General features: G+C 39.0%; 2 protein-coding genes across 2 annotated transcripts in view; both read right to left on the bottom strand.

The window, feature by feature from the left end:
• Positions 1-739: 739 nt before the first annotated feature.
• ube2j2 (ubiquitin-conjugating enzyme E2, J2 (UBC6 homolog, yeast)) lies at positions 740-12,380 on the bottom strand. The gene is made up of 7 exons (XM_074629794.1): positions 12,227-12,380; positions 5,760-5,890; positions 3,813-3,853; positions 3,532-3,634; positions 3,258-3,396; positions 3,061-3,141; positions 740-1,874 (listed from the first exon to the last, which is right to left on the bottom strand). Exons 2-7 carry the CDS (start codon positions 5,888-5,890, stop codon positions 1,584-1,586), a joined length of 786 nt encoding a protein of 261 aa, XP_074485895.1. The 5' UTR covers positions 12,227-12,380; the 3' UTR covers positions 740-1,583.
• Positions 12,381-13,731: 1,351 nt separating this feature from the next.
• Positions 13,732-26,915, bottom strand: part of LOC141764598 (arf-GAP with coiled-coil, ANK repeat and PH domain-containing protein 3-like) — a 78,705-nt gene continuing 65,521 nt past the window's right edge. The window contains exons 15-24 of the mRNA XM_074629918.1: positions 26,635-26,704; positions 26,370-26,464; positions 25,432-25,652; positions 25,198-25,290; positions 24,863-24,955; positions 23,361-23,584; positions 22,819-22,928; positions 21,996-22,106; positions 20,230-20,291; positions 13,732-15,427 (exon numbers count right to left, since the gene is read on the bottom strand). Of these exons, the coding sequence (XP_074486019.1) occupies positions 15,315-15,427; positions 20,230-20,291; positions 21,996-22,106; positions 22,819-22,928; positions 23,361-23,584; positions 24,863-24,955; positions 25,198-25,290; positions 25,432-25,652; positions 26,370-26,464; positions 26,635-26,704 (1,192 nt within the window). The 3' untranslated portion in view covers positions 13,732-15,314. The remainder of the gene's footprint in view (positions 15,428-20,229; positions 20,292-21,995; positions 22,107-22,818; positions 22,929-23,360; positions 23,585-24,862; positions 24,956-25,197; positions 25,291-25,431; positions 25,653-26,369; positions 26,465-26,634; positions 26,705-26,915) is intronic.

Genomic DNA, 26,915 nt, shown 5'->3' on the forward strand with positions numbered 1-26,915 from the left:
ATATAGAATGGTGCTATACTGGTCAGCTAAGCCAATTTTAAAAAAGGTACTGGTCTCTATTTACTTCTGTGCAGACACTGGGTTCACTGCTTGGCTCATGGGTTGACGAGAGGGAACGTCTGGACTCGTATCAGACTTTGACCATGTATGAGTAGCTTTATCCACAGACTGACATGCCAAGTTTTATGCTTTTTTATCTCTCTCTATAAAGATAAATACAGATTATAAATACAGCCGTCAATACTTAAGTAGGACGACTACTTTCTGCAGTACTTGCTTGGCCTGTGATTCATCATCAGATATAAGTTTTGGTGCAGAAAATAGACCCTACCGATGAGTTACAGAAGTACCGACAAGTGTATGAGGTTCTGCTTGTATCACATTGTTGTGTACTGTTCTGTGACTGTTTTACATCTTCATGTAGTTTTTGCAGTTGTACCCGGCGTTTTTGTCACCGTGACTGCTAATGAACTTACTGACCTTACACGGGTCAGAAATCAGGTCAGAAATCATCCTATTACCCTTCCCCGTTGCTCAACGTGGACCACAAGGCGGTTCATATGAAGTTCCATTTGTGCTTAAAATACGCAGACATATTCTTGGCACATATCAAACATCAATTATTAACAGGCGTTCCAATCTGACAGTAGCAGTCAGGGACGGGGAGTGTTAAAAATTGATGATGTAATCTTTCGCGTACGTACAATTAAGAGCCTGTGTCTGTATGACGTATGATTGCTTTTTCTTTTGTATCTGGAGATTAGCACATTCATCAGAAAAAAACTACTTTCTGTTACATTTCCAACTCAGCCGAGATGTATACCTGTTACACAAGGGAGGTAGAGGAACCGGTTCTTGAGCTGCAGCTGCAGGTGACCTTATGCCTTACAGCAATTCCAATGAAAAGGCATGAAAGGAAAAACTGAGTCCAATGCCAAAACTAACCGCAATGTCAAAATAGTTTAATGACACTTCAACTGCTCAACATTGATTAGGAAAACCACACAACTTGTGTGGTACTCCTTTTCTCTTGACTATGGACAACTTTGAGGAGTCTCTATGCTCTAATGAATGACCAGGAAATACCTCCTGTAGAAGTGATGGGTTGAGAAATACCTACTTGGAAACAAACTTTTATCAGTAATGTTCATGGTGCAGGAGAACATTTTAAGCATCTTTCTGCTGTTGTGACCTGCCTCCGGCACAGTGCAACAAACTATATCCTCAGTTCTACACTCTTCCACAACCCATGAGCCAAGTTTGTTCCTACTGCTGACATAAACCACTGAAGCACAGAGTGGATCACAACCGTTTTAATAAGCCCCTCCAATCCCCCGGCCCTACTGCCACTCCCGTCCAATCCCCCACCTCCCCCCTCCTCCTCTCAATCCTTCCTGGGTGGGTCGGCTTTGAGTTTCCATCTTCCAAAGTCCATGGTGGTGGTGGTGGTGGTTGTGGTGGTCGTGGAGGGGTTTTAACCCAGGACTGAACATCCCTCCCCCACATAGTGTGTTTGTAGAATGTGGAGTCCACTAGCTGGCTCGCCTGCAGGGGGGAGCGTCGCCCTACAACACACGCTCCTCTCATTCCTGGGCTATGCTCCTCAGCACGTACTTGACCGTGTAGGCGAACGCCGCAAAGCCTACGATCACAAACAGGTTGGCTAGAGCCCCACCTAGAAGTCCATGGTTGCGATTGGCCTGCTGCAGGCCAGGGGCGGGGTTGGCGCCCCCGAGGGGAACGGGACCTCCGTTGAGGACGGGGAGGCCGTAGTGGGCATGCTGAGGGTCACCGTCGGGCACCACATCGGGTAAGGGCAGGGGCTGAGTGCGGGCGCTTAACTCCTCCTGGGCCTTCTGTTTCTGCTTCATTTCCTGGTGGACGGAAGGAAAGAAACAAGAATATCAGGCCGACAAAAAGAAAGAGAAGAGAAAATGACAAGTTAGAGATTACTGGGGATGCACCGATCCAACTTTTTCAGACCCAATACCTGGGCTTTGGGTATCATTCGATATCGAGTACTGATCCGATACCAGTGTTAAATTAATAAGCTGTATGCCTCACTGTGTGGAAGTGACTGGGATCATAAGGCAACATCAGACTCGACTTTGCACTGAACACTGAATTGTTCTTTATTATCAAAATAATAAATCGTACACCTGCTGGTAAAAACAAATCTTCAAAATTAACAGGAATTACAATTCAAGTGTAAACCTTTTTAATGCAGCAACAAATTGGTCAAAACGTAAACAGGAGATAAAATTCTAGTCTATAATATAGATAGTATACAGTATAAACTAGGGCTGTCAATCGATTCAAATATTTTGTCGCGATTAATCGCATATTTTTTATCTGTAATGTAGCTTTAAGGGAAATTTGTCAAGTTTTTAGTACTATTATCAACATGGACAAATATGCTTGCTTTATGCAAATGTATGTATATATTTATTAATGGAAATCAATTAACAACACAAAACAATGACAAATATTGTCCAGAAACCCTCACAGGTACTGCATTTAGCATAAAAAATATGCTCAAATCATAACATGGCAAACTGCAGTCCAACAGGCAACAACAGCTGTCAGTGTGTCAGTGTGCTGACTTGACTATGACTTGCCCCACTGCATGTGATTATCATAAAGTGGGCATGTCTGTAAAGGGGAGACTCGTGGGTACCCATAGAACGTCATTAAGATATGTTGAGGTCAGAGGTCAAAGGACCCCTTTGAAAATGGCCATGCCAGTTTTTCCTCGCCAAAATGTTGCGTAAGTTTGGAGTGTTATTAAACCTTCTTTGCGATGAGCTAGTATGACAATGGATTCCTTAGGTTTTCAAGTTTCATATGATACCAGTATCTTTACTCTAGCTTTAAAACTGAGCCCGCTACAACCTCCGAAATATTGATTGCGTTAATGCGATAAAGAAATTAGTGGCCTTAAAACAAATTTACGTTAACTTTGACATCCATAATATAAACATAGAAATGAATCGAATATATCGGTCCCATTGTCACAGATACCCGATCCAGCTATCTGATTCAGTATCACATCGTACGTACATCAACTACATCAGGAAACAGCTCACAGAACACTTTATCCTTGAGGTTGAAGGCCAGGCTTTGGGCTGACAGCTGTCTTTTCTGAAAAAATAATAATGAAAAAGCACTTTATTCACAAATTTCCTTCACAAATATCTGAGACATCTCAGGTGGGTTATCACTATGTGCTGCATTTATGGTCATTTGTTTGCGCTCACTGTGTAGTCAGAGGTCTCAATGCTGCCGAGGGTGGGGCCTTTCTCCACCATGAAGCTGAGCAGACCTGTGAGGATGGTGGAGACGGACCACGCGGGGTTCCATGTGTCTGGATGGAAGTCTGTGATGGACAAACATAGCCTGTGGAGGAAACAGGTAAAGTTACAATAAAAGAGTAAAAGTGGTGAACAAGTTCTACAACAATGACCATTTTCAAAAACTCTTTCAAACTTGAATTCTCATTCAATTCATCACTAATAAAAACTACACTCTTACCTTGTATTACACTTAAATCTCCCATTTGGTGTTATCATATAGATGCTCGGTGGTTTAAAAGGAAATTCCCGAGGAAATATGAGTTTGCCGTGATAATATCCTCCTAAGAAAAAAACAATATAAAAGACATCACATGACACAGCGGAAACAGAAAATGTGACACACGTCCTCAGATGTCACGCCATTCACAAACCACATAGATTAGCAGGAATCAACTTGTCAAGATATGCCCAGAAACTACGTAACCCATTTGTGTTGTGTTAACTGTCAGTAGGTTTTACCTTCGTATGGAGTTTTCTCAGGACCTCTGACTACATAGTGCCTAAAGAAGAAAGGGAAGATTACCGTTAGTGACGGCTACGTTTTCCAAATTTTAACAAAAACAACATTACTTTCCAAACAAAAACATTTTGGTTAAATCTCCATCTTCTAGACCTGCATTCATTTCAGATTCAGTATATAAACATACATACATACATATACTGTGCGAATACACACACACACACGCATACATATACAGTATATACATACATACATACATACATACATACATGAAAAGAGCAAACTAATAACAAAACTTTTAGTTTGCTCTTTTATATATATATATATATATATATATATATATATATATCAAAACAAAACAGATACTGAAACAGATACTATGTCATGTTTTGAGCCCTGAAAACCAACGCCATGACTGTCCTCTGTTGGAAATATACCTTGAACACTCAGAGTATGTTAAAGCAAACACATGCATTTTCAATCAATAAATTAACAAGTTGTGAAGGTCGAGGTTAGGGATGTCAGTTTTGGTTAGTTCTGCTAAGTTACACACTTACTGTGGAATTTTTTATATAATTGCTCAACATTGTGGGCAGAGCTTACAGAAACGGGGGTAGATAAAACCAAACCCTGTGGTAACTTGTGTAAAGCAACCTTTTAAAAAAAAGGAGCCTAAAGTGATAAAGTATCCAGTATTTTACCAAAAGATAAATAAACTAAATTAAATAAATACATTAGATAAAACTTAGAAAAAAAATCTTCATCGTTTATCTTAGAAATTGTCTTGTGACCCCTCAGGTCTATCTTGGGACCCCTTGGGAACCCACTGCTTTAAACCATTGTTAAAATGTATGTCCCACACACCCACAAGCTGTTGAGACAATGATCACCGTAGTTTACGCTCCTCTTACTACCAAAAACAAATAAATAGCTTAAGGGCATTGTTTGATGCACTGCAAATATTATTTTTTTTATCGAGGGCGTTACCATATTAGGTACGATTGATCCGTACCAAGCCCCAGCAGCTCAGCTTTCACATTAGTAAAGTTGTTCAGTACCCGAGTACACTTGTGTCATCATCCACGTGTATTTGTTTATGTTGAGATTAGCTGTTCTAGCAACAGAGCATTGTAAAACACTTCATTCAAACTTCACAGAAACAAAATGAAACTCACCAAAACCGTCTCGGTAGTCTTTCCAACAATCACCAGCTCTTGTTTGGTGGAAATGAACCCTTATTTTACAGAGTTTGATGTGAAAATATGCCGGCTCTACTCTCTGGTTCCCCCCACTGACTCTTTCTGCCCGCTGAGCAGCTGAGCGTCTTAAACTAGCTGAATAAAATAACAAGCATTGCCCAACACTATCGCCTACTACTGTTTATATTTTAAGCAACCTCTTGCCTGCCTTCCTGCTTTATCGCCCATGGCCGTGCAGTTCGAAGGATGAGATCAGCGCATGCTGCGCGCATATACAAACATAGATATGAAACAGTTTATATGTCTACAGATTTCAGAGGAGACTGGCAGCATTGAAAAAAGCCTGCCCTGTCACAAACTACTTGCTGACTGCTAACGTTTCTCACGTTAAATTGCAGTCCACTTCCGTGTTTTGGTAGTTGACTTTCACACCTAATCATCGGATCAACAGACCGTGCCAGAGTACGGTACGGAGCGTTCACACTAATCAAACAAACTGGTCTTTGGCGACAAGTGTACTCGGATCCGGGTTCCTGATGTGAAAGCACCCTTAAATTTTTGTTTTTATAAGACAGATGATTCACAGATTTCTCTGGACAAAAAGAGCCCTTAGTGACGATGTGTCAGAACGAGTGAATGTTTAAACTCTAATAACATAAAACTCCCAAGTTAAAGCACTAAAATGCAGCGTATTGCTTTGGTGATGATGATTCCTGGCTGTGGGCCTTGCCGGGATGCAGCCCTTACCATTCTAGGATGTTGGAGGGGAGAGGTTCTGCACAGATGTAAGGCACAGGGTCTTTCTTTATCCTGAGGTAATCCTGCTTGAGTCGCTGAGTGGCTGTGGTTGGAGCTCTCTTATTCCCGTTGTTGTTCATCTGAGGATGTAGAGGACAAGCAAAAAGGACTTAATGAAATGTATCTTGATTTGGTCTCTTGAAATGTGTTACTGATACACAGAGGCACCACTATCAGGTTATATTATCCCTGTGAAAAACAAGTATTTGTTTTGTCTGCCACTCAGAAATGAAGGGAAGGAATAACATTTTAGATCTGATGTCACTCAATGTTTGATATATTTTACATAAAAAACATTTACATGGTAAATTACAGTGTTCTAGTTACACAGTAGCTTCCGGGGGAGCCGTATTTTGGGGGGTGGGAGGGTACTGTAGTTTGCTATTGTCATCTATAGTGGTTACTTGCATAAAAACACAATTCAAATTATTACGATTTTTTAAAATATTTTCTTTGATTAAAACAAATCTTGGCATTAGTAGTTTTAATTATGTATTATTAGCTGCTTAGGGCTAGTGTTAGGAAATTAAACAGGTCATAATTCCCGCTCTAATATTAATTTATCTGGATTTATTCAAGATAAAGATTCTCTCCTCCTGCTGATCTCTACACAGATTTGTTAACTTTTTTTTTCTCTCTCTGCCGTGGCTCCGGTCCCAAACAAACTGATTCATGATACAGCGTGCATGTGAGTCATTGTGCATGTGTAACCGCCATAGAGAATTTAAGATGAATCAATAGGCACAAGACATGAAATGCCAAGGAATCAAACAACCAAGAACTAATTCTCTATCCCCGTTACTGGTGTTTTCTCTGCCAATGTGGCGGATGGCCTGACGATTTTTCCCGTCACTGCCAACAATGTACCTGCATTTGGGGGGGAAGTGTTTGCTTACTTCAGAACCTGCCGTTCCTGATAATGATGTGTTTGTATGTGTCATCAATAGGCTCATACTATATGAACACTGCTTCGTCTCAGTTGTTGAAGAAATTTGGTGACACTTCAAAATGCATAGAATAAACAGCATACAGCATGACCACTGATTTCTGAAAACGTATCTTTTTATTTTAGAGATAATTTCTTCTAGAGTTAGGGCTGACCCAAATACTTCAAAACTTCGACCGTTGCCATGGTAATCGACCTCCAAATCAGTATGTTATAATGTATAAATCCCCAAATAACCCATGAAATAAAGAATAATCCCACAATTCATATTGAACATTAATTATTTTTACTTATTCTCAGTCGGAAATCGCCGTTTGTTGTATGTAGAGGCGCGTGTGTGAACAGTATTGGTCAATGGAAAGCTGCAACTGAAGTTTGCAATACCTTACTTCAAGTGGGGCTGATGAATAAACACACTGTTGACTGATTGTCGATGGAGACTAGTGGGTGCTTGGTAGAGATTGGAGATAAAACCTATTAATTTTAGTAATTTTACCACAGTATTGCTGTAATGTAACCGTCCCAGAGCTACTTCTTAATGAAAACTGTTGACAGCTTCTGTAGGATTGTGGATTATCTAGATTACCTTAATACTGCACTTAAATAACAAATAGAAATATTCAAAAGGTATTCGAAGGTTTGCGGAGCAGCGCAGCAAACTGACATGTTCATCGGTCCGTCTGTGTCCATCTCCCCTGTATCAGTGCCCATGACAGCGCCGCTGCCACACGACTGTACACACACGCATCTCTAGACACAACAAACAGAGATATCCGTCTGAAAATAACTAATAATTAATGTTGAATATGCATAATGAAGAATGCTGTGGGATTATTCCTTATGTCATGGGCTATTTGGGGATTTATACATTATTATTACATACTTATTATATAAAAGATTTTTTTAAAAATTCAGAGATTGCCCCACAGTCAAAAGTCCCAAAGGCAGTCAATTTACAATGATACGAAGGTATCTTGTCATGATACATAGACAAGCAGCACTATCTCATATTCAAGAAGTTGTAACCGGCAAATGCTTGTTCTTCACATTATGTCACTGATTCTTCTGAACTGTTGATTATTATTCTGGTTGTGGAATCAGTTGGCAGTACCTCTAACTGGGCTACTGGTGGGGAATTATTACTACAGCAATTCATCAATTAAATTTTATGAGCTCATCCTGTTTTGCTTGGAATTTGATGATAATAATCAATAATAAATACAGCTAGTAAGAAGCCACAAATTAATTTTAATATCTGGCTATTTATTCATATCTCTCACAGAGCTGTTACTTCACTGTGACTTTTGCACTTCTTTATTCCATTTTAATCATATCTTATACTTTATTTAATTATTTTAAAATCCGATTTAAATTATAGCTGCTGTGCTTCCTAATAAACAGCAGGCTTCTTAGCGTTAATGCAATTTATGTTAAAATGATATTACACAGTGAGAATGAATGAAATTCCACCTGAAAATATCAGGTTATTGTGATGCCAGATGTTCATAATAATAATAATATTGACAAAACAACCATGTTTCTTTTTATAATCTTGTCTCAACAGTAATTTAAAAAAAAATCTTGTATAAACTTTGAATTTGCCTTGTTGTTGAATGGTGCTATATATGCAAACTTGTATACAAACTTAGTCAAGTAAAGAAATACATTATTTCATTTTAAAACATAGTGGAGTTAAAGTATTAGATTTTTAAAATGGGAATATGCAAAGTATTAGTATTTTGAGACTGTACTGCTACATATATAGGCTATACACGACTTGTATTTAAATGTACTTCTTCCATCTCAGCCCATTGAACTCAAGATGCACCACTATCTGTCTGCTTAGGGAAGTTCAACATCATTTATATAATATAATATTTTCCTATGGTTTGATCAGTCCTGTGGAATAAGCATGTATCACCATGACCCCTCTGGTGTCAGACATTCTTACTTTTTGCACCTCTGTGCCATTCTTCCATCCACGGACCAAATCTGTGGTGACTTCCTCATTCCTGTCTTTTTTTGTTTGTTTTTGTTTCCACAAAAGCTGACAAACAGTGATTTTTATTATTTTTAACGTTGTGGTTTATTTTCCTCTGCCAAAGACTTTTTAAAGGGAAAGTGTCTGACATAGTTGTGTGATATCACTGTTGTTGTTTTTTTAACTGAAACTCTTCAGAGTAGATACAGCATAGTCTTACCATGCTTTGTGAAGTGACAGAGTGGTAGAAACACTGTTGATGTACTCACATGTTGAAAAGAGGTTGCAGAAATGTATTTAAATGTACTTCCATCTCAGCCCATTGAATTCAAGATGCACCACTATCTATCAGTCTGCTGACCCGGTGTCATGTGGCTTACAGCTGATGGGTAGCTAACGGCCCTGTACAGTAACTGTAACAGTGTTGAAATGATGGTCAGGGTCACTTCCTGATAAACAAGCAGGCTACTTAGCGTTAACGAGATTTATGTTAAAATTATATTGCACAGTGAGAATGAAAGAAATTCCACCTGAAAATATCAGGTTATTGTGATGCCAGAGATTTATAATAATAATATTGTCAAAAACAACCTTGTTTCTTTTTTATTTTGTCTTAACAGTAATTCCTTTTAAATCTTGTATAAACTTTGAATTGCCTTATTGTTGAATGGTGCTATATCTACAAACTTGTATACAAACTTAGTCAAGTAAAGAAATACATTATTTCATTTTAAAACATAGTAGAGTTATTAGATTTAAAAGTATTAGATTTTAAAATGGGAATATGCAAAGTACTAGTATTTTGAGACTGTACTGCTACATATATATAGGCTATACACGACTTGTATTTAAATGTACTTCCAATCTCAGCCCATTGAACTCAAGATGCACCACTATCTATCAGTCTGCTGACCCGGTGTCATGTGGCTTACAGCTGATAGGTAGCTAATAGAATAGAATAGAAAGCTTTGTTGTCATTGTATTAAATACAGCGAGATTCACAGTTGCCACTTCTGATCAGTGCTTTAAAACAAACACTTGACAAAACTAAACGAGGCAGATAAAACATATAACAGGTAAAACACACACACACAGTTATAAAGCAAATAAAACAGGTAAAGTAGATGTAATAAATAAATATAAACAGAAGTGTCACACTAGAAGTATAAAATATATAAAAATAGATGTAATGTAAACAGAGATAATTGCACTTGTAAAATAGGTAGGGTAGATGTAATAAATAAAATGTAAACAAAGGTAGTTGCACTTGAGGTGTATATTGCATCAAAGGATATATTGCACAGACAAATGTATTTCACATTCAGTGTATTAATATTGCACAGATTAATGTCCCTGTACAGTGACTGTTAACAGTGTTGACATGATGGTCAGGGTCACTTCCTAATAAAACAAGCAGGCTACTTAGCATTAACGCAATTTATGTAAAATGTATTGCACAGTGAGAATGAATGAAATTCCACCTGAAAATATCAGGTTATTGTGATGCCAATAATAATATTGACAAAAACAACTTTGTTTCTTTTTTTATTTTGACCTAGCAGTAATTTTTTATAAAATCTTGTTACAAACTTTGAATTGCCTTGTTGTTGAATGGTGCTATATTTACAAACTTGTATACAAACTTGCCATACCCAGTCAAGGAAAGAAATACATTATTTAATTTTAAAACATAGTATTAGATTTTAAAATAGGAATATGCAAAGTACTAGTATTTTGAGACTGTACTGCTACATATATATATATAGGCTATACTTGTATTTAAATGTACTTCTTCCATCTCAGCCCATTGAACTCAAGATGCACCACTATCTATCAGTCTGCTGACCAAGTGTCATGTGGCTAACAGCTGATAGGTAGCTAATGGCCTGTACAGTAACTGTAACAGTGTTGACATGATGGTCAGGGTCACTTCCTAATAAACAGCAGGCTACTTAGCGTTAAAGCAATTTATGTTAGCTGAGGTTAATCCGCAACAACATTAGCTACCTGACAAGCTAGGCTACTGTTAAATCTCCAACAACCGACTGTAAACAAACAGTCTTCAAACTGCAGAATGACATCATATGTGACTGCAGATTTCATCAGTACTGTCCACACAGGCAGGTTAACTTGACACATTAAAGCTAGCAGGTATACTTCAGGTGAGAAGTCCTGTTCTGTGTGTGTACTATGTTGCAAGGCCTATAGAAGGAGGCTGGGACATGTGTCTTGAGGTATGGAGTATAACGCATGCGCAGTGTACCAAGTGCTCCACAGACAGACTCAGGAAAGCCATCAAACTGTACAACACCTCTCTAGGGAGGAGGACGGTCTGCAGGACAGATAATAATGCATACAGTTCACTTTCATAGACCAAGCTACTGGAGTTACTCTGCACTACACTCATTTTTAACAGTCTCTTCTGAACTTTTTTAATAGTAATGTATCACAGCTGTTACCCTGCACTATATTCATTTTTTTAGAAGTTTTTCTTCATCTCCTTGTATTTTTATATCTGCTATATATTTTTTTCTACTTAGTATTTTGCACTACTAACTTTTTTTAATGCCTTTTTACTTTAACATGTTTTGCACTATGTAACTGTGATGCTGGAAACTTGAATTTCCCTCGGGATCAATAAAGTTACTATCTATCTATCTAACCATCTATCCACCTATCTATCCATCTATCTATCTATCTACCTATCCATCTATCTATCAATCCATCTACCTATCTACCTACCTACCTACCTACCTATCTATCTACCTATCCATCTATCTATCTAACCATCTATCCATCTATCTATCTATCTAACCATCTATCCACCTATCTAATTATCTATCCATCTACCCATCCATCTATCTATCAATCCATCTACCTATCTATCTACCTACCTACCTACCTACCTACCTACCTATCTACCTATCCATCTGTCTATCTATCTAACCATCTATCCATCTATCTATCTAACCATCTATCCACCTATCTAATTATCTATCTATCCATCTATCTATCTATCTACCTATCCATCTATCTATCAATCCATCTACCTATCTACCTACCTATCTATCCATCTACCTATCCATCTACCTATCTATCTATCTACCTACCTATCTACTTATCCATCTACCCATCTACCTAACTACCTATCCATCTATCCATCTAACTACCTACACCTATCTATACCTATCTATCCATCTATCTATCTATCTATCTATCTATCTGAAGCTGCGGTGGTGTGCAGGCAAGATTCTACTGCGCATGTGCAATACCCCCCTCCACCCCCGGAGGTATGACGCGTTGATGACGCATGTCCCATCCTCCTCTCCACAGGCCGTTGCTATGTCGACCAGCACCGTTAGCTCAACGTAGGCCGGAGCTATGTGTTTGGCTAGCTTAGCGTTAGCAACACAGTTTAGTAACAAACAAAAGAGTTGACCTCTACATCTCTCACATTTACTAACTACAGCACGTGAAGGATAGACATACCTCTCCGGAGACTCCAGTGAGAATAGGTTATTCGTGGCTGGACACGAGATAAGGCTGTTGTTCCTGTTGTCAAACCCTAAAAACCCGCTGAGACGATGACACCAACAGCAACGTCGCGTTCGCTTCACCAGCAGCAGGAACTGAGCACGCTTCCGGTTTCGCTTCTTCTTCGTTGGTGTTATAGCAGGTTGGAAAAACAAATGGCACCGGAAGTGCATTACTGTCACCAGCTGATCTGGAATAATATATATATATATATATATAATATACATTGTGTTACCTTCATCACAATGATTAAATGGGTTGCGGATCCAGACGGATGTTTTTATTTATTTTTTGCTTGAAATGGCTCTTCTGATAGTAAAGGTTGCTGACCCCTGACCTAGGGTAACAGTAAGCTATTTATTAAATGTTATTGGACTTTTATATATATATATATATATATATGTAATATATAATATATAATAGTACAGTAACATTTAATAAATAGCCTACTGTTACAATAACATTTAATAAATAGCTTACTGTTACCCTAGGTCAGGGGTCAGCAACCTTTACTATCAGAAGAGCCATTTCAGGCAAAAAAAATAAATTAAAAAAATAAGTCTTAAGCCGCAAAACATTTGATCATTGTGATGAAATTGTCACAGTTTATAGCCTAAGTATATAGTATATGAGTCTAATGCAGTGAGGGCCAATGAGGCAATGTACTACAGAGTATTAAGGGCTACATTGAGGGGAAAAACCTCTGAGATTTACAGAATAAAGTCATAATATTACGAGAATAAAATCGTAATATTACAAGAATAAAGTCATAACTTTGCGAGAAAAAAAGTCGTGATATTACAAGAATAAAGTCATAACTTTACGAGAATTTTTTTTGTAATATTACGAGAATAAAGTCATAACTTTGCGAAAAAAAAAGTTGTAATATTACAAGAATAAAGTCATAACTTTACGAGAATTTTTTTTGTAATATTACGAGAATAAAGTCATAACTTTGCGAGAAAAAAAGTTGTAATATTACAAGAATAAAGTCATAACTTTACGAGAATTTTTTTTGTAATATTACGAGAATAAAGTCATAACTTTACGAGAAAAAAAGTTGTAATATTACGAGAATAAAGTCATAACTTTATGAGAAAAAAAGAAAATAACACGTAAAATTACTACTTTATAATATGATTTTATTCTCCGAAATCTCAGATTTTTTTTTTTTTCCTCAATGTGGCCCTAATACTCCATCATACTGTTGTACCATAGACCTACAACAATGATAAATAAAAATTCAAATGTGAACAAAAAACACTTATTCATTTATTCAGAGAGCCACTAGAGAGGGGCTAAAGAGCCGCATGTGGCTCCGGAGCCGCAGGTTGCTGACCCCTGCTCTAGATTATAATTCTTTATAGTCATAATAGTCTATTAATCACTTAGACACGCCGGAAGACCTTTTCTGCTTGAGGTCCTCTTGTTGGTGCTTAGAAAACAGATTGAAAAAAAAAACATGTTGTGTTTTTAGGCCTTTTACTTCAGGCTATTTATTTTATTTCCGCCACCAGTTTCAAAACAATTTGAAAAACATTTCAACAGAGAATTGCAGTTGACAAAATAAAATTATACAAAACATTAAAGGGACACATCACTGATTTTAACATCATGTTTAGTTTACTCATCATAGAGAGTACCATTAAGCCTATATGGAAACAATTGCATAATGTTTTTGTGTAGCTCTGGAGAAAGATTTATGTCTAAAAAAAATAACGCAGGTGATGTCATCAGGGTTATTTTTTCTTGAACCTGGAGATTATACGTTTTATTTAGGGCTGTCAATCGATTGAAATATTTAATCATCATTAATCGCATGATTGGCCATAATTAAGTGGGATTAATCGCACATTTTTTAATCTGTTCATACCTTAAAGGGAGATTTGTCAAGTATTTAATACTCTTATCAACATGGGAGTGGGCAAATATGCTTGCATTATGCAAATGTATGTATATTTTTATTATTGGAAATCAATTAACAACACAAAACAGTAACAAATATTGTCCAGAAACCCTCACAGGTACTGCATTTAGCATAAAAAATATGCTCAAATCATAACATGGTAAACTCAAGCGCAACAGGCAACGACAGCTGTCAGTGTGTCAGTGTGCTGACTTGAATATGACCTGCCCCAAAACTGCATGTGATTATCATAAAGTGGGCATGTATGTAATGGGGAGACTCGTGGGTACCCATAGAACCCATTTTCATTCACATATCTTGAGGTCAGAGGTCAAGGGACCACTTTGAAAATGGCCATGCCAGTTTTTCCTTGCCAAAATGTTGCGTAGGTTTGGAGCATTATTTAGCCTCCTTTCATGACATGGTTGGTATTAATGTATTCCTTAGGTTTTCTCGTTTCATATTATACCAGTATCTCCACTCTAGCCTCAAAACTGAGCCCGATACAACCTCCGAAATATCGATTGCGTTAATGCGTTAAAGAAATTAGTGGCGTTAAAATTAATTTGCGTAAATGCGTTATTATCACGTTAACTTTGACAGCCCTAATTTTGTTATAAAGTTTGAAAGACATGGGCATTAACCAGACAGGGAGGATCTAATAAATATTGTGTTACATTATGGCAAATGTAGGATCCAGTGTTTTCGGGGCTTGACTCATACTTGAGAGTAAAAATCTCAGCTTCTGCTGCTTCAATTTTGAAATATTCATTTTAAATGTATCTCTTGTGAGTCGCCCAACTTTATGAAAGTTTTTAAAAACAACATGGTATGTCCGAAGATCTTCTGACATGCTACAATGACTCAAAACTGGTGTCAGATCAACTGAAATGACGCCTGTGCAAAGGAACTGTTTGAACAATATAACATTTTGACCAAGGTCTTTTATCTTGACCTTGACTAAACATATTTATAAGAGCAATTGAGAACAATTACAAGACTGTTATAAAACTTTTAACTAGTCCCTGCAGGGTTTTGACCATTTGCTTACACCTGCAGCATCAAAATGTCATTTTTAATGGGGGCTGCCTCCCTCTTGGCTCCTGAGTAGTGGTCAGTAGATGTGGGGGTCAGAGGTCACTGTGGCTTCTCGCAGCGGCTGAACTGTATGCTCCTTCTCCTCAACTTCTCGGGCTGTAGAGACGCGAGGAGAGAAAACTCGCGAAAGACATCAACATTGGAGATGTCACCTGCAACAGGGGATACTCATGTCAAGGGGGATGTTGTCTCACTGCAGGGCACCGTGGAGACTGCAGTGACCAATCTGCTGGTTTTTTGCTTACCTTTAACATCAGTAACATCAAGCCTTTTTAATGGCATGACATAAAGCCAGCAAGGACTGCAATCTCCAATAACCCACATTTCACCACTCATGAAGAAAGACAGAGCAGATAAACCTCTGCATGAAAGAGCAAAGCCCCCCAAAGCATGAAGTTCCTCAGTCTACCTCGGTGGTACATAGACACCTATTCCTTCAGGTAATATAAGTGACCCATTCTTCTATGAAGCATATTTTTGTTTATATGAGTAAATGCTTTGAAGACACCAGAAACTTCAGCTGTATTTTATGTACATTTTTTAAAAGAAGTTAGCTTGCAGAACAGAAAATCAGGAACTTTCAGGGAAAGAGTGGTGAGCATCCTGTCCATTTCACTCCTACATCATAATGGGATCCTTTATCCTCCACATATGTAAGTCATTACCAAATTACCTGAATACTTGTGCTTAATACACTAACATTTCATAATATGAAGTGTACTGTAGGGCTGCAATAATAATTATTTTCATTGTCAATTATTTTCTTGATTAATCGATTAGTTGTTTGGTCTATAAAATGTCAATCGGTGTTTCCCAAAGCCCAAGATGACGTCCTCAAATGTCTTGTTTTGTCCACAACTCAAAGATATTCAGTTTACTGTCATAGAGGAGTAAAGAAACCAGAAAATATTCACATTTAATAAGCTGTTATCACAGAATTTAGACTTTTGTTTTCTTAAAAAAATATATACTCAACCTGATTATCAAAATAGTTGGCGATTAATTTAATAGTTGACAACTAATGGATTAATCATTGCAACTCTAGTGTACCGTACTTACCCATTCTCTGTGACCTACTATACATGTGATGTTTGGACATGTTGGGAGTATAAACCACATATTTCCAAATATAAGTGGGCTCTAGGCACAATACTCCTCCACAGAAGATTTCTGTGTCCTTCTGAATGACTCATTGCTCCCCAGGAGACAAAAATTTCCCAACATCAAGACAGCAAATATTTTCCCCGAGAAAGAGTGTGCAACAGAAACCCACATTCACCAGAGCAGAGAGAGTCAGAGTATCACACTAGTCCCACAGTAAGACGGCCCAGGATGCTTCACTCACTCTATCCTTGGCTTTAACTCTCCTGCTGCCCGTGGCAGCCCCTGTGGTAACAGAAGCAATGATATGTTAGTCAGTGTTTACTTCCTCAAGTGGACATGTGCTGTTTGCCTGAGGTGTAAAGCAATTAGACATTTTTTTCAGTGATGGTGCAACAATGCTTGTGAGATCACATAAATGTTTTACACACTGGAGACACTGAATTATTCAAGGCACGGCGTTGCTGCTGCAGGCTAGAAACTGAGACACATGAGACCCTGAACACTAAAGTGATCTTTAAATAGTGTGTTGACATTGACCTTTATGAAGGAAACCATTTTATTGCTTTGAATAAGTCAAGTGCTACCCAAAAGTTTGTTATAGACCAAAAGACACACCAAACCAGATTGTACAAAAAAATAGCATTCTCACAACATCTGACAATGTGTCTACATAGCTATATTTCTTCAGATTAAAACAATATAATTAGATTTTTTAGAGCAAGTATTTTCTGTAGACCTATTCAAACATATTGCTGCAATGTTGAGAGAATGTTACGCATAAGAGATGAGACAGGAAATGAGAGCAACAAGCAGGAAGCAGGGTTAGTTCATCAAGAGTTTCTCAGTTTTATTGTATGTATTTTCTTTTTTTCCCCCCTCAGTGCTTCTAAAGACAAGGAAGAAAGTATTCCAAAGATATCCAAATGTCAGTGAACAGAAGAACGCCTCCAAGTAGCGCAGAACTGTGGTACAGTTTTGCCCGACAGGTTTTTTTTTGGAAGAGAATAAAAAGACAAACATAAACCAGATCAGACAGTCAGGATCCGTGATTGAATGCTGAGAGGCAGGAAGTTGGCATTGAGTTAAAATACACAAGTGTACTATTTACAGCATGTTTGCTTTGAACAGCACCTTTAACCACTCCTATGTCAATACACACAATGGACACAACATTTAATACGTCCGCTAGAGCGAGGGCCCTTAACAGTTTGGTCACAGTAGCTTCACATCGACCCCTAGGACTGGTTCTACTTGCAGTACATTGAACTATTGCAGAATATCACCTGCCATATGTAAATCTCTCAGGTCTGTCACATTTCTGCAACCTCTTTTCAACATGTGAGTACACCAACAGTGTTTCTACCACTCTGTCACTTCACAAAGCATGGTAAGACTATGCTGTATCTACTCTGAACAGTTTCAGTTTAAAAAAACAACAACAACGGTGATATCATACAACAATGTCAGACACTTTCCCTTTAAAAAGTCTTTGGCAGAGGAAAATAAACCACAACATTAAAAAAAGAAAATTAAAAATCACTGTTTGTCAGCTTTTGTGGAAACAAAAAAAAAAAAAAAAAAGACAGGAATGAGGAAGTCACCACAGATTTGGTCCGTGGATGGAAGAATGGCACAGAGGTGCAAAAAGTAAGAATGTCTGACACCAGAGGGGTCATGGTGGTACATGCTTATTCCACAGGACTGCACTGCACGACGTGATCAAACCATAGGAAAATATTATATCATGCTCAGAATGCAAACGATGTTGTACTTCCCGAAAATAAATCCTGGCAAAGCATGCAGAGAATACTGCAAGCGTTGACCAGTGAGGGAAGCCAGATATATAAGTCCTTGGACCCCCACAAGTGTCTAAACTGCTCTAAAGAAATGTGCACCTTTATCTCACCACAGATACTGTAACATGGATGAGTATTTACAACAGAATGGAGGTGTCACCTTTGTTTTGTAAAAGGAAGTGAACAGAAGAGTTGTTTAAGGTGAGAAGTAAATCCAGTTGAATACATTCCCTCACTTCTTGCTGCTCTGGCAAGTTCTCATCCTCACATAGGAAACAACGAATTCCTGCAGTTAATTACAACTAGAATCACTGCCTAGCGGTTGTATGCCTCCGCCAATCTATCCAAAATGACCTCACATGATCTCCTATTAGACATTTGTGTGAAATTGTCATAATTAGCATAATAATTCTTGAGTTTGAGGTGTTTTGTGACGTCACAGTGACCTTTGACCATCAAATTCTAATCAGTTCATCCTCGAGTCCAAGTGGACATTTGTGCCAAATAGAAGAAATTCACTCGAGGCGATCCTGAGATATCGCAAGAATGGTACAAACAGATGGACGTACGGACGGACGGACAGACGGATGGACAACCTGAAAACATAACGCCTCCAGCTACGGCTGTCACCGGCACGGAGGCATAATAATGGTGCATTGTAACTATAATTTCCATAGATTAGCTAGTAAAATCTCTTTCAGTGGTGTGTCTGAATGCCAATAATCATAGCAATGTAAGGCCGTTCCAAAGGGAAAATGAAAGCAAAATGTCTTTTACAAGTGCTAATCTAAACACTTCCTGACATAAACTCCAAGTAATGCTTTCAGATTAAAATGACAATCATTAACGGAAATGCAGACGTAAACTGCTGCACCCAAGAATGCATTGCACTGGTCCTCTGGGGAGATAAACATAAATAAAACAGACAATAGACAGATGAACAATAACTCGACTAGACAAGGACAATGTAAAAACTAACTGAATGAAAAATTAAACAAATTATAATACTGTAGATGGGAAAAGTGCACAGTTTCTTTTTTTTTTTCCTTTACATAATGTATCATAATAATATCATATTATTTAACTCTGTCTCTCATGCACTCATTTACTTTCCTGTCCACTCACTCACTCGCTCATTCACTCATCATGTCACAAAGTATCTTACAAAGCAGGCAAGGGTCTCTTCTCCACAAGCCCTTCAGTATTTTTGTCACAGTTTTACATTAAATTTCCCTTCCTGACCCCTCATAATACACAGTAAACTACCCTGCCCACCTCTACTGCAGCTTGTCAGTTACTCTTTTTCTTTAAGTAATGGAACAGATACCATTTGTTTTCACCTCATGCCACAGCACGTTTAAAGATTACCCATATAACTTCTAAATACGTCTATTTACATCTCCGATTAAGAAGAAATGGGTAAGTTTGGATGTCACACAGATGGTCTGGATAGATATAAAGTGTAAGGGGGGAGGGAGAGTTAATGCAGCGAGATGTCTTCAGAGGTCAGAGCTGTTAGGTAACAGTAAACCCACACCCTCACACAAGAGGTTACACCACGTTATGATAAGTTAGAGGATAACCCCGTTAGCAAAACACCAAAAAGCAGATGTCATTTTACTGTGTGTGTCATGTAGCTAGCGTAGCGTGGGTGGTGCCGAGTAATGGCAAGCAGAAACATAGTGGTGATGCAGAAAAAATGGAGGTGGTGACTGTATTGTCAGTAGAGTTAAAAAGGTCCATCAGGGGTCTCCCTATGACACAACGCAACCCCCCATAATGCGCAAGTGGTACGCTCCTCTCTCCTTGGACACCCCTAAGAAGTTGCCCGTAAGCCTCGATCTACGTAAGTAACAGACTTGAGATCAGTGTCTAGGGGCAACTTCGTCTACATAGTTATTTTAGGTATATATATGTATATAAATAGAGAGAGAGAGAGCACTTTGCTCCTGGATACAGAAGTGACCACTAGCACTCGTCTATGGTGAGACAGATGAATTCCTGGATGCACTTTCTATACTGCTGCTCAGTGGGGCTGCTGCTGGGGTATTGACCTGGTTGACCCAAGGGAGCCTCCGCCTCTCGCATCTCCTCGTTCATCCGCGCCAGACGCAATCTGGAGGAGGAGAAGAAAAAGACAAGAGGCAGAGAGGGAGACGGGTGATAGAACAGAGGGGACACATGGTGAAGACGAAATGGGATGGTAAGAGGTGAAAAGACAGGTGAGAAAAGAATTGGGATTGAGGTGTTGAGGTGGAATGAGACGGTGAGAATGGAAATGTGGTGAGGTGGTGAAGAGCGGTGAGGGAGATGGACCACAGTGGAGGGAGGGAGGGAGGGAAAGAGAGAGGAATACAATTTAGACAATCAAGCATCTGCTTTCATAATTGAAACATATTAAACAACTTATTAAAATTTTCAAGAGTGAAGGTTCATTGTTGAACTTCCAGGGCTTTCAACCACATTTCAATTAAAAGCTCCAGGAAAAGCTAGGAAAAACTGAAGATTTTGTTTTGTTTGTTTCATCATTTTTAGTGCATTCAAAGAAGTCTAATGTTTTAGTGTGTGTTATTGCTACCATGGGATGTCACCTTCAAAATTTTCCAATTTCAAAACATGGGATTATTCCTACAAAACGACAAACTGGACCCATTTTACTAAATTAAATTAAATTTACGGAGTGTCTATTTGCACCTGGGTGAGAATAGTCACACGGCAGCTATTCGTCTATTTACACCTGGCCAAGTTAAATATGCCACTTAATTTAACAATAGTTAACTAGCTGAAGGGTTTTCTGCCAGAAAGGCCTTTCTAGTAGCAGTAGTAGTAGTAGTAGTAGTAGTAGTAGTAGTAGTAGTAGTAGTTGTAGTAGTAGTAGTAGTAGTAGTAGTAGTAGTAGTAGTAGTAGTAGTAGTAGTAGTAGTAGTAGTAGTTGTAGTAATAGCAGTAGTAATATAAAGAGCGACAAAGTATGTGCGGTGGATGAATGGGTTAAACTCAGGACTTTCACCTGGAGGCCAGCGTTTGAGTCCCATGAGATACTTGAGCGATATGAAATTATTTTCAGTTTCTTTTCCTAATATTATTATTATTTTCAGTTTTCAGTCGCAGTTTGGTTATGTTTAGGAAAATATACATACAATACATACAGTATACACATACAGGATCTAACGTACGTCCGGGGTCGGGTGCAAATATTATTGTTGGCTATGGACACCTGGGTGCTAATAGCATCTTCCTTAAATTGATTACAGAATATTTAGTGGTGTTTGGGGGCAGTATGTTACTTGTTGAAGGAAAGGATCAGCTACCTTTGATAAGCCAATGAGTTATTTCAACCAACAATTCTCTAGCATAAATGTTTAGCAATATCCATCCATCCATCCATCTGCAACCGCTTATCCCGTTAGGGGTCGCGGGGGGGCTGGAGCCGATCCCAGCCGACATTGGGCGAAGGCAGGGTACACCCTGGACAGGTCGCCAGTCCATCGCAGGGCTGACATAGAGACAGACAACCATTCACGCTCACACTCACACCTACGGGTAATTTAGAGTCCACAATTAACCTAACCTGCATGTCTTTGGACTGTGGGAGGAAACCGGAGTACCCGGAGAAAACCCACGCCAACACGGGGAGAACATGCAAACTCCACACAGAAGGGTCCCAAGCCGGATTCGAACCTGCAACCCTCTAGCTGTGAGGCGCCAGTGCTAACCACTGCACCACCGTGCAGCCTGTTTAGCAATATATAAATGTTTATTAGGAACTCATAAGGGCTGAAAAAATATCTTTGGTCTAAGACGAATTGGGATCACTCACAGGGTGACGATGTCTGCGTTGGCGGCCTGGACAGCGATGCTTAGGGGGTCGTGACCCTGCTCATCCACCTCCGTCTGCGATGCTCCTCTCTTCAGGAACAGACACACCTGACTGTACAAAACAAGACGCAGACACAGAGAAACCGTGCCAGGTGATGAGAGGGGAAAAGGGAAAAATAGTGTAGAATAGGAGAATAAATGCGAGTAGAATAAATAGCAAAAAGATTAGGAGGGCAGATAAACGGATGGATGCCTATTTACGCAATTCACTGATCTGTCTATGCAATGATTTATCTTCTTTTTCATTTTTTCGCCTCTCTACTCCATGCTTTAATCACCAGTTACAGACACAATTTTATGGGCCATAAATCTTCACTCATGCTGAACAAGCGGACAAGACTCTACAAGAATACGCATCATTCAAAGACAGATATCTTTTGTTTTGTTTTTAACGGTGCTGTCATGTCATTTTTTATCCATTTTCCATGCTCTATTTATAGGCCAAGGAAGATCAAGGATTATCATCTGGGAAAATCCTGCCAGTGAGTAGTTTCAGTTAGTGATTCAGAGGGAAAATGATTGCTGAACAAGCGGACAAGACTCTACAAGAATACGCATCATTCAAAGACAGATATCTTTTGTTTTGTTTTTAACGGTGCTGTCATGTCATTTTTTATCCATTTTCCATGCTCTATTTATAGGCCAAGGAAGATCAAGGATTATCATCTGGGAAAATCCTGCCAGTGAGTAGTTTCAGTTAGTGATTCAGAGGGAAAATGATTGCCCCCACACCTAAGTGACTTTGGAAAGGTCATGTTTCTTACCCAGTGTGACCCAGGTAGGTAGCGTGGTGCAGCGGGCCTCTGCCTCTCATGTCCCTCTGGTTCACGTCGGCTCCGTTCTGTAGCAGGAACTCACAAGCTATCAGAGAGCCCTGATAGAGAGAGAGAGAGAGACTTGTTCATATTAGTTTATTTACTTTGAGAATGTCTACTTATTGGTATTTTAACATTACTGAAGCCAGTTTTTTAGTCCCTCTTGGTTTGTTTAGCATTTAAATTTTTAGTTTCTCCACCTCAGGAGGAAGGGGAGTCATGCAATTCACAACAGCAGACGTAATGTTCAGTGAGAAGATTACCTTGTTTTTAATCGCATATGTGTGTGTTTATGATTGCATAAAATCAGGGTCCGGCACCTTCAGTAGATTATCAGTTTTTAATTTTTAACTCAGACAATCTCCGTTATCATGTTGACAATATAAATGGCAGTACAGTCTAATAAAAAGATTAGTAATTCAGTGTTTACAACCCTCTCGCTTCCAGCGAAATCTAAAGCGATCTAACAGGCTGAACAAACATCCTCTCACCCCGGCCACGGCCTGAATGAGTGGCGTTTTGCCCTCCTCCTCCTCGCTTGCAGCGTGCACGTCCGCACCATGTGCCAATGCCTCCGCCATGAGTGGCAGGTTGTGTAGACGGGAGGACCGGTGGAGGAGCGCCCCGGGGTGGAGCTCCCTCGGGTCTTCGGGATCTGAAGACACCTCCTGCTCGATCTCCACCTCGCCACTGGAGGACTCCTCCGACTCCTCCTCTAAGGTTGGGTAATGTAACGGGATGATGGAAAGAAAGAGGAGCGGTGTAAACAGGAATGTAGCACCGTTTCATTTGTGGAATGAAGCCAGTGTTCTTTATGTTATGTTGACACGATTCCTGTCAATACACAAGGCCAATTTTATACACTAAATCAAAAACAAATTGCTAGATCCTGACACAACCTTATTTCAGGTTTCTTACAATTTCTTTGATTTATCCTTTTTTCACTGTCCCCAAGGTGAGAATCCGTGCAGACTTTCAGGGTGACATCACACATAACTCTCCAGTTAGTACGGTTTGTTTGGGCTAGTGTGAAAGCTGTCAATCAAACCCTGGTGTGGAGTAAACAACCGTACCACATCCAAACAGACTCTGGTTTGGTTTGTTTGTGGTGTGAAAGCAAACAAACCAACCACAGGATTTTATGATAGCAGATATGTGATTTTAGCATGATTTCAAAAGCTAAACTACCAATAAATCCATCTGCTGATCGTGAAATCTGTTCAGGAAACAACCTTATTGATCTGTATTTAAGGCCATGTATATAAGCACGCCAGCGCCGGTATCTTCTGTGATTAATAGGTCAAAAGCTGTTAAAAGCTGTGCTTATATCTGACTCCGTGTACTTTGTCAGTTCATTAACTCCATTTCACTGTTTGCTGATGTTGCTGCTTTGACACCTGAATTTCCCTCCTGGGATTATCTTATCTTATTTTATCTTATTTCACACTATGCGTTCTCACTATGCGTTCGCACCGGTCATCTGGGAGCATGCAAAGGGGCTTTTGTTCAGTCCTGTCTCTATGATTATTCATCATAACATGCGGTCGATTTGCAGTCTAATAATACTAATAATGCTTATAAGCAGTTATTAATCAAAGAACATAAATATACAAATCAGTAAACTTCTGTCAGTCACCGGAATCTAATTTCTCCACATGGGTCCTGATGATGCAGGATGAAAATCACCAAAACTGTCTAATCAGTGAGGTACCTGTCAGTCTGTATAACGTCATGTTATTATTATTATTATTATAGAAAAGACTCCTCATTGGACCAGAGAATATTTCAGGTTGTTTGAATGGATCTTTTAGATTGATTGGATTGGACATCACAGGTAAGGCTGCATGAAATGTAAAACACAATACAAGTAAATGCAGAAAAATGTAACCACACCACTGCTATATTGCACTGTGATGCGAGGAAATGGTTATACTGTAATTGTTTATACTGTACTCTTAGTATTCCACTTTTCCATACAACACAACACACATACCTTCTTCTGTGACGCTGCCCACCACCGAGCCAAAAACCAGGATGTCTGTGCTGCCGTCAGTACTTCCTCCCAGGCCGCTGTCGCTGCTAAGACCTGCGGGGCCAAGCATCGCCAAGCCACGGACACGTTAATGATTACACAGCACATACTGTTCTACTCATACACACACACACACCACCATCCCTGGTAGGACGGCACAATCAATAGATAACACGTCAGAAATCTGTGAGTTCTTTTGTCACAGTAAGGAGTTCCTACCTGCATCTTACTGTAAATCTACAATAATCTTGCACTGTGCATTGTGCCTGTGTGCACTGACTGTGTGGTGGACTTACTGCGAGGACCAGAGCCAGTGTCAAAGTAGGAAAATAGTGAATCCAGCTCATCTGGACAGAACAGGGAGTCCCGACGAAACTTTGCTGCAGCTGCTGTGAAAGGACAAAACATCACAACAAGATTTCAGTCTGGGCTTCAGAGTGTATAAGTAGACTCTAGATATACTAACATCTTGCATCTCTTGAGTTCATGAGTCCTGTGCTACTACAGAGAAGCTAATTCTCTGCACTGACCTGCTGAGAGGTTTGCAGGCGAAGCGCTGCCCGGCTCGTAGCGATGGTATTTCCTGCGGACCTTGTTGGGGGCCCGAACAGAGCTGTTGTGTCGCTGGCACTTCTTCACCGTCCAGGGCCGGGACTTCCTTTCACCCTCCACCAATGCCTCGCTGCCACTCATCTTCTTCAGGAAGCGTTTCTCCACGTACTTAGACTTGATCCAGGCCTCTTTCTCCTGTCTGGAGGTAGACAATCACAAACTGACAATTTTAGATAAATTGAGACATATACAGATAAATTGGGTGTAGGCTAAATAAACAAAAAAACAAACAAACAAATAAATAAATAAATATAAATAAATAAATACATAAATGTAGAAATAAAAGCATCAATTATCAAATAAATGTGCAGGTTAATTTGAAGATAATATTAAACACTGGTTATTAAATGACAACATTAAGGCACGCCCCCTCATGAATGAATAAGGAAATAAATAAAAATGTAAATAAATGTAAATAGAAAAGAATTGGGAATTAGATATGAAAATAAATGAACACAAAAACAAGTAAATTGTCTAATACATGAATACATTTTCTTTATTATTTTTCTATTTCTGTGTATTTATTTTCAAAATAACCTGCACATTTATTTGATAATTTAGATTGTATTTCTCCACTTCTTCTTTTATTATTTTATTTATTTATTTTATTATAATGGCAGCTTTAGTGTTCCACAGTAGCCTGGATTGAGTCAAGCAATAAAATAGCGGAAACTGAAAGACAGCTATTACCTGACATCAAACAGATAAGTCAGTTAGACACCTTTTTTTAACCTAACCGACTTCAGAGTGGCCAAAATGATCTAACAATGGAATATACAGTAAAAAAATATGTTTTTCCTTTTTGCTATAATGCTCTTTTTCTTGCCAAAAGCACCTCATGGAGTAAGACACTGACCTTGAACTGGACGGTCCAGGTTTTTTCGCTCCCAGCTCCTCGCAGGCTCCCTCATAAATATGGTTGATCACAGTGTTTCCTAATTCACACATCAGCTAAACATGAGAGAAGAAGGAAGGAGGACAAAGATGGAAGACAGAGACAGAAAAAAGAGAAGTTCAAATTGTTTTGCAATGCACTAAATAATAATAAATGCAACTCTGTTGGGGAAAAAAGCACAGTACAGAGAGCAGAAGCTGTAGGCGAATGTTTCGGGGAGACGCACCTTGAGTAATTCTGGCTCCCATGAGTCTAACGTCAGTGAACGCACTTTAGAGCAATGGACGCCTAGACTCCTGAAAGTAAAAAGAAGAAAACAGATTAAATACAGAAAGTGCAGTGTAAGGAGAGTTTATATCTAACCACAAGATTTTGGCACATTTTACTCTTTTTATCACGACTGCCTGAGGTGGCAACCGTTTTCTGTGTGCCTGCACTTCAAAGCCTCAGGAGCTGCCTTCTCTAATTACTTAAACAACAAACTGGTGATTTTTATCAGTTTCACAT

Source organism: Sebastes fasciatus, chromosome 1, assembly GCF_043250625.1.
Source record: "Sebastes fasciatus isolate fSebFas1 chromosome 1, fSebFas1.pri, whole genome shotgun sequence".
Classification (NCBI taxonomy): domain Eukaryota; kingdom Metazoa; phylum Chordata; class Actinopteri; order Perciformes; family Sebastidae; genus Sebastes; species Sebastes fasciatus.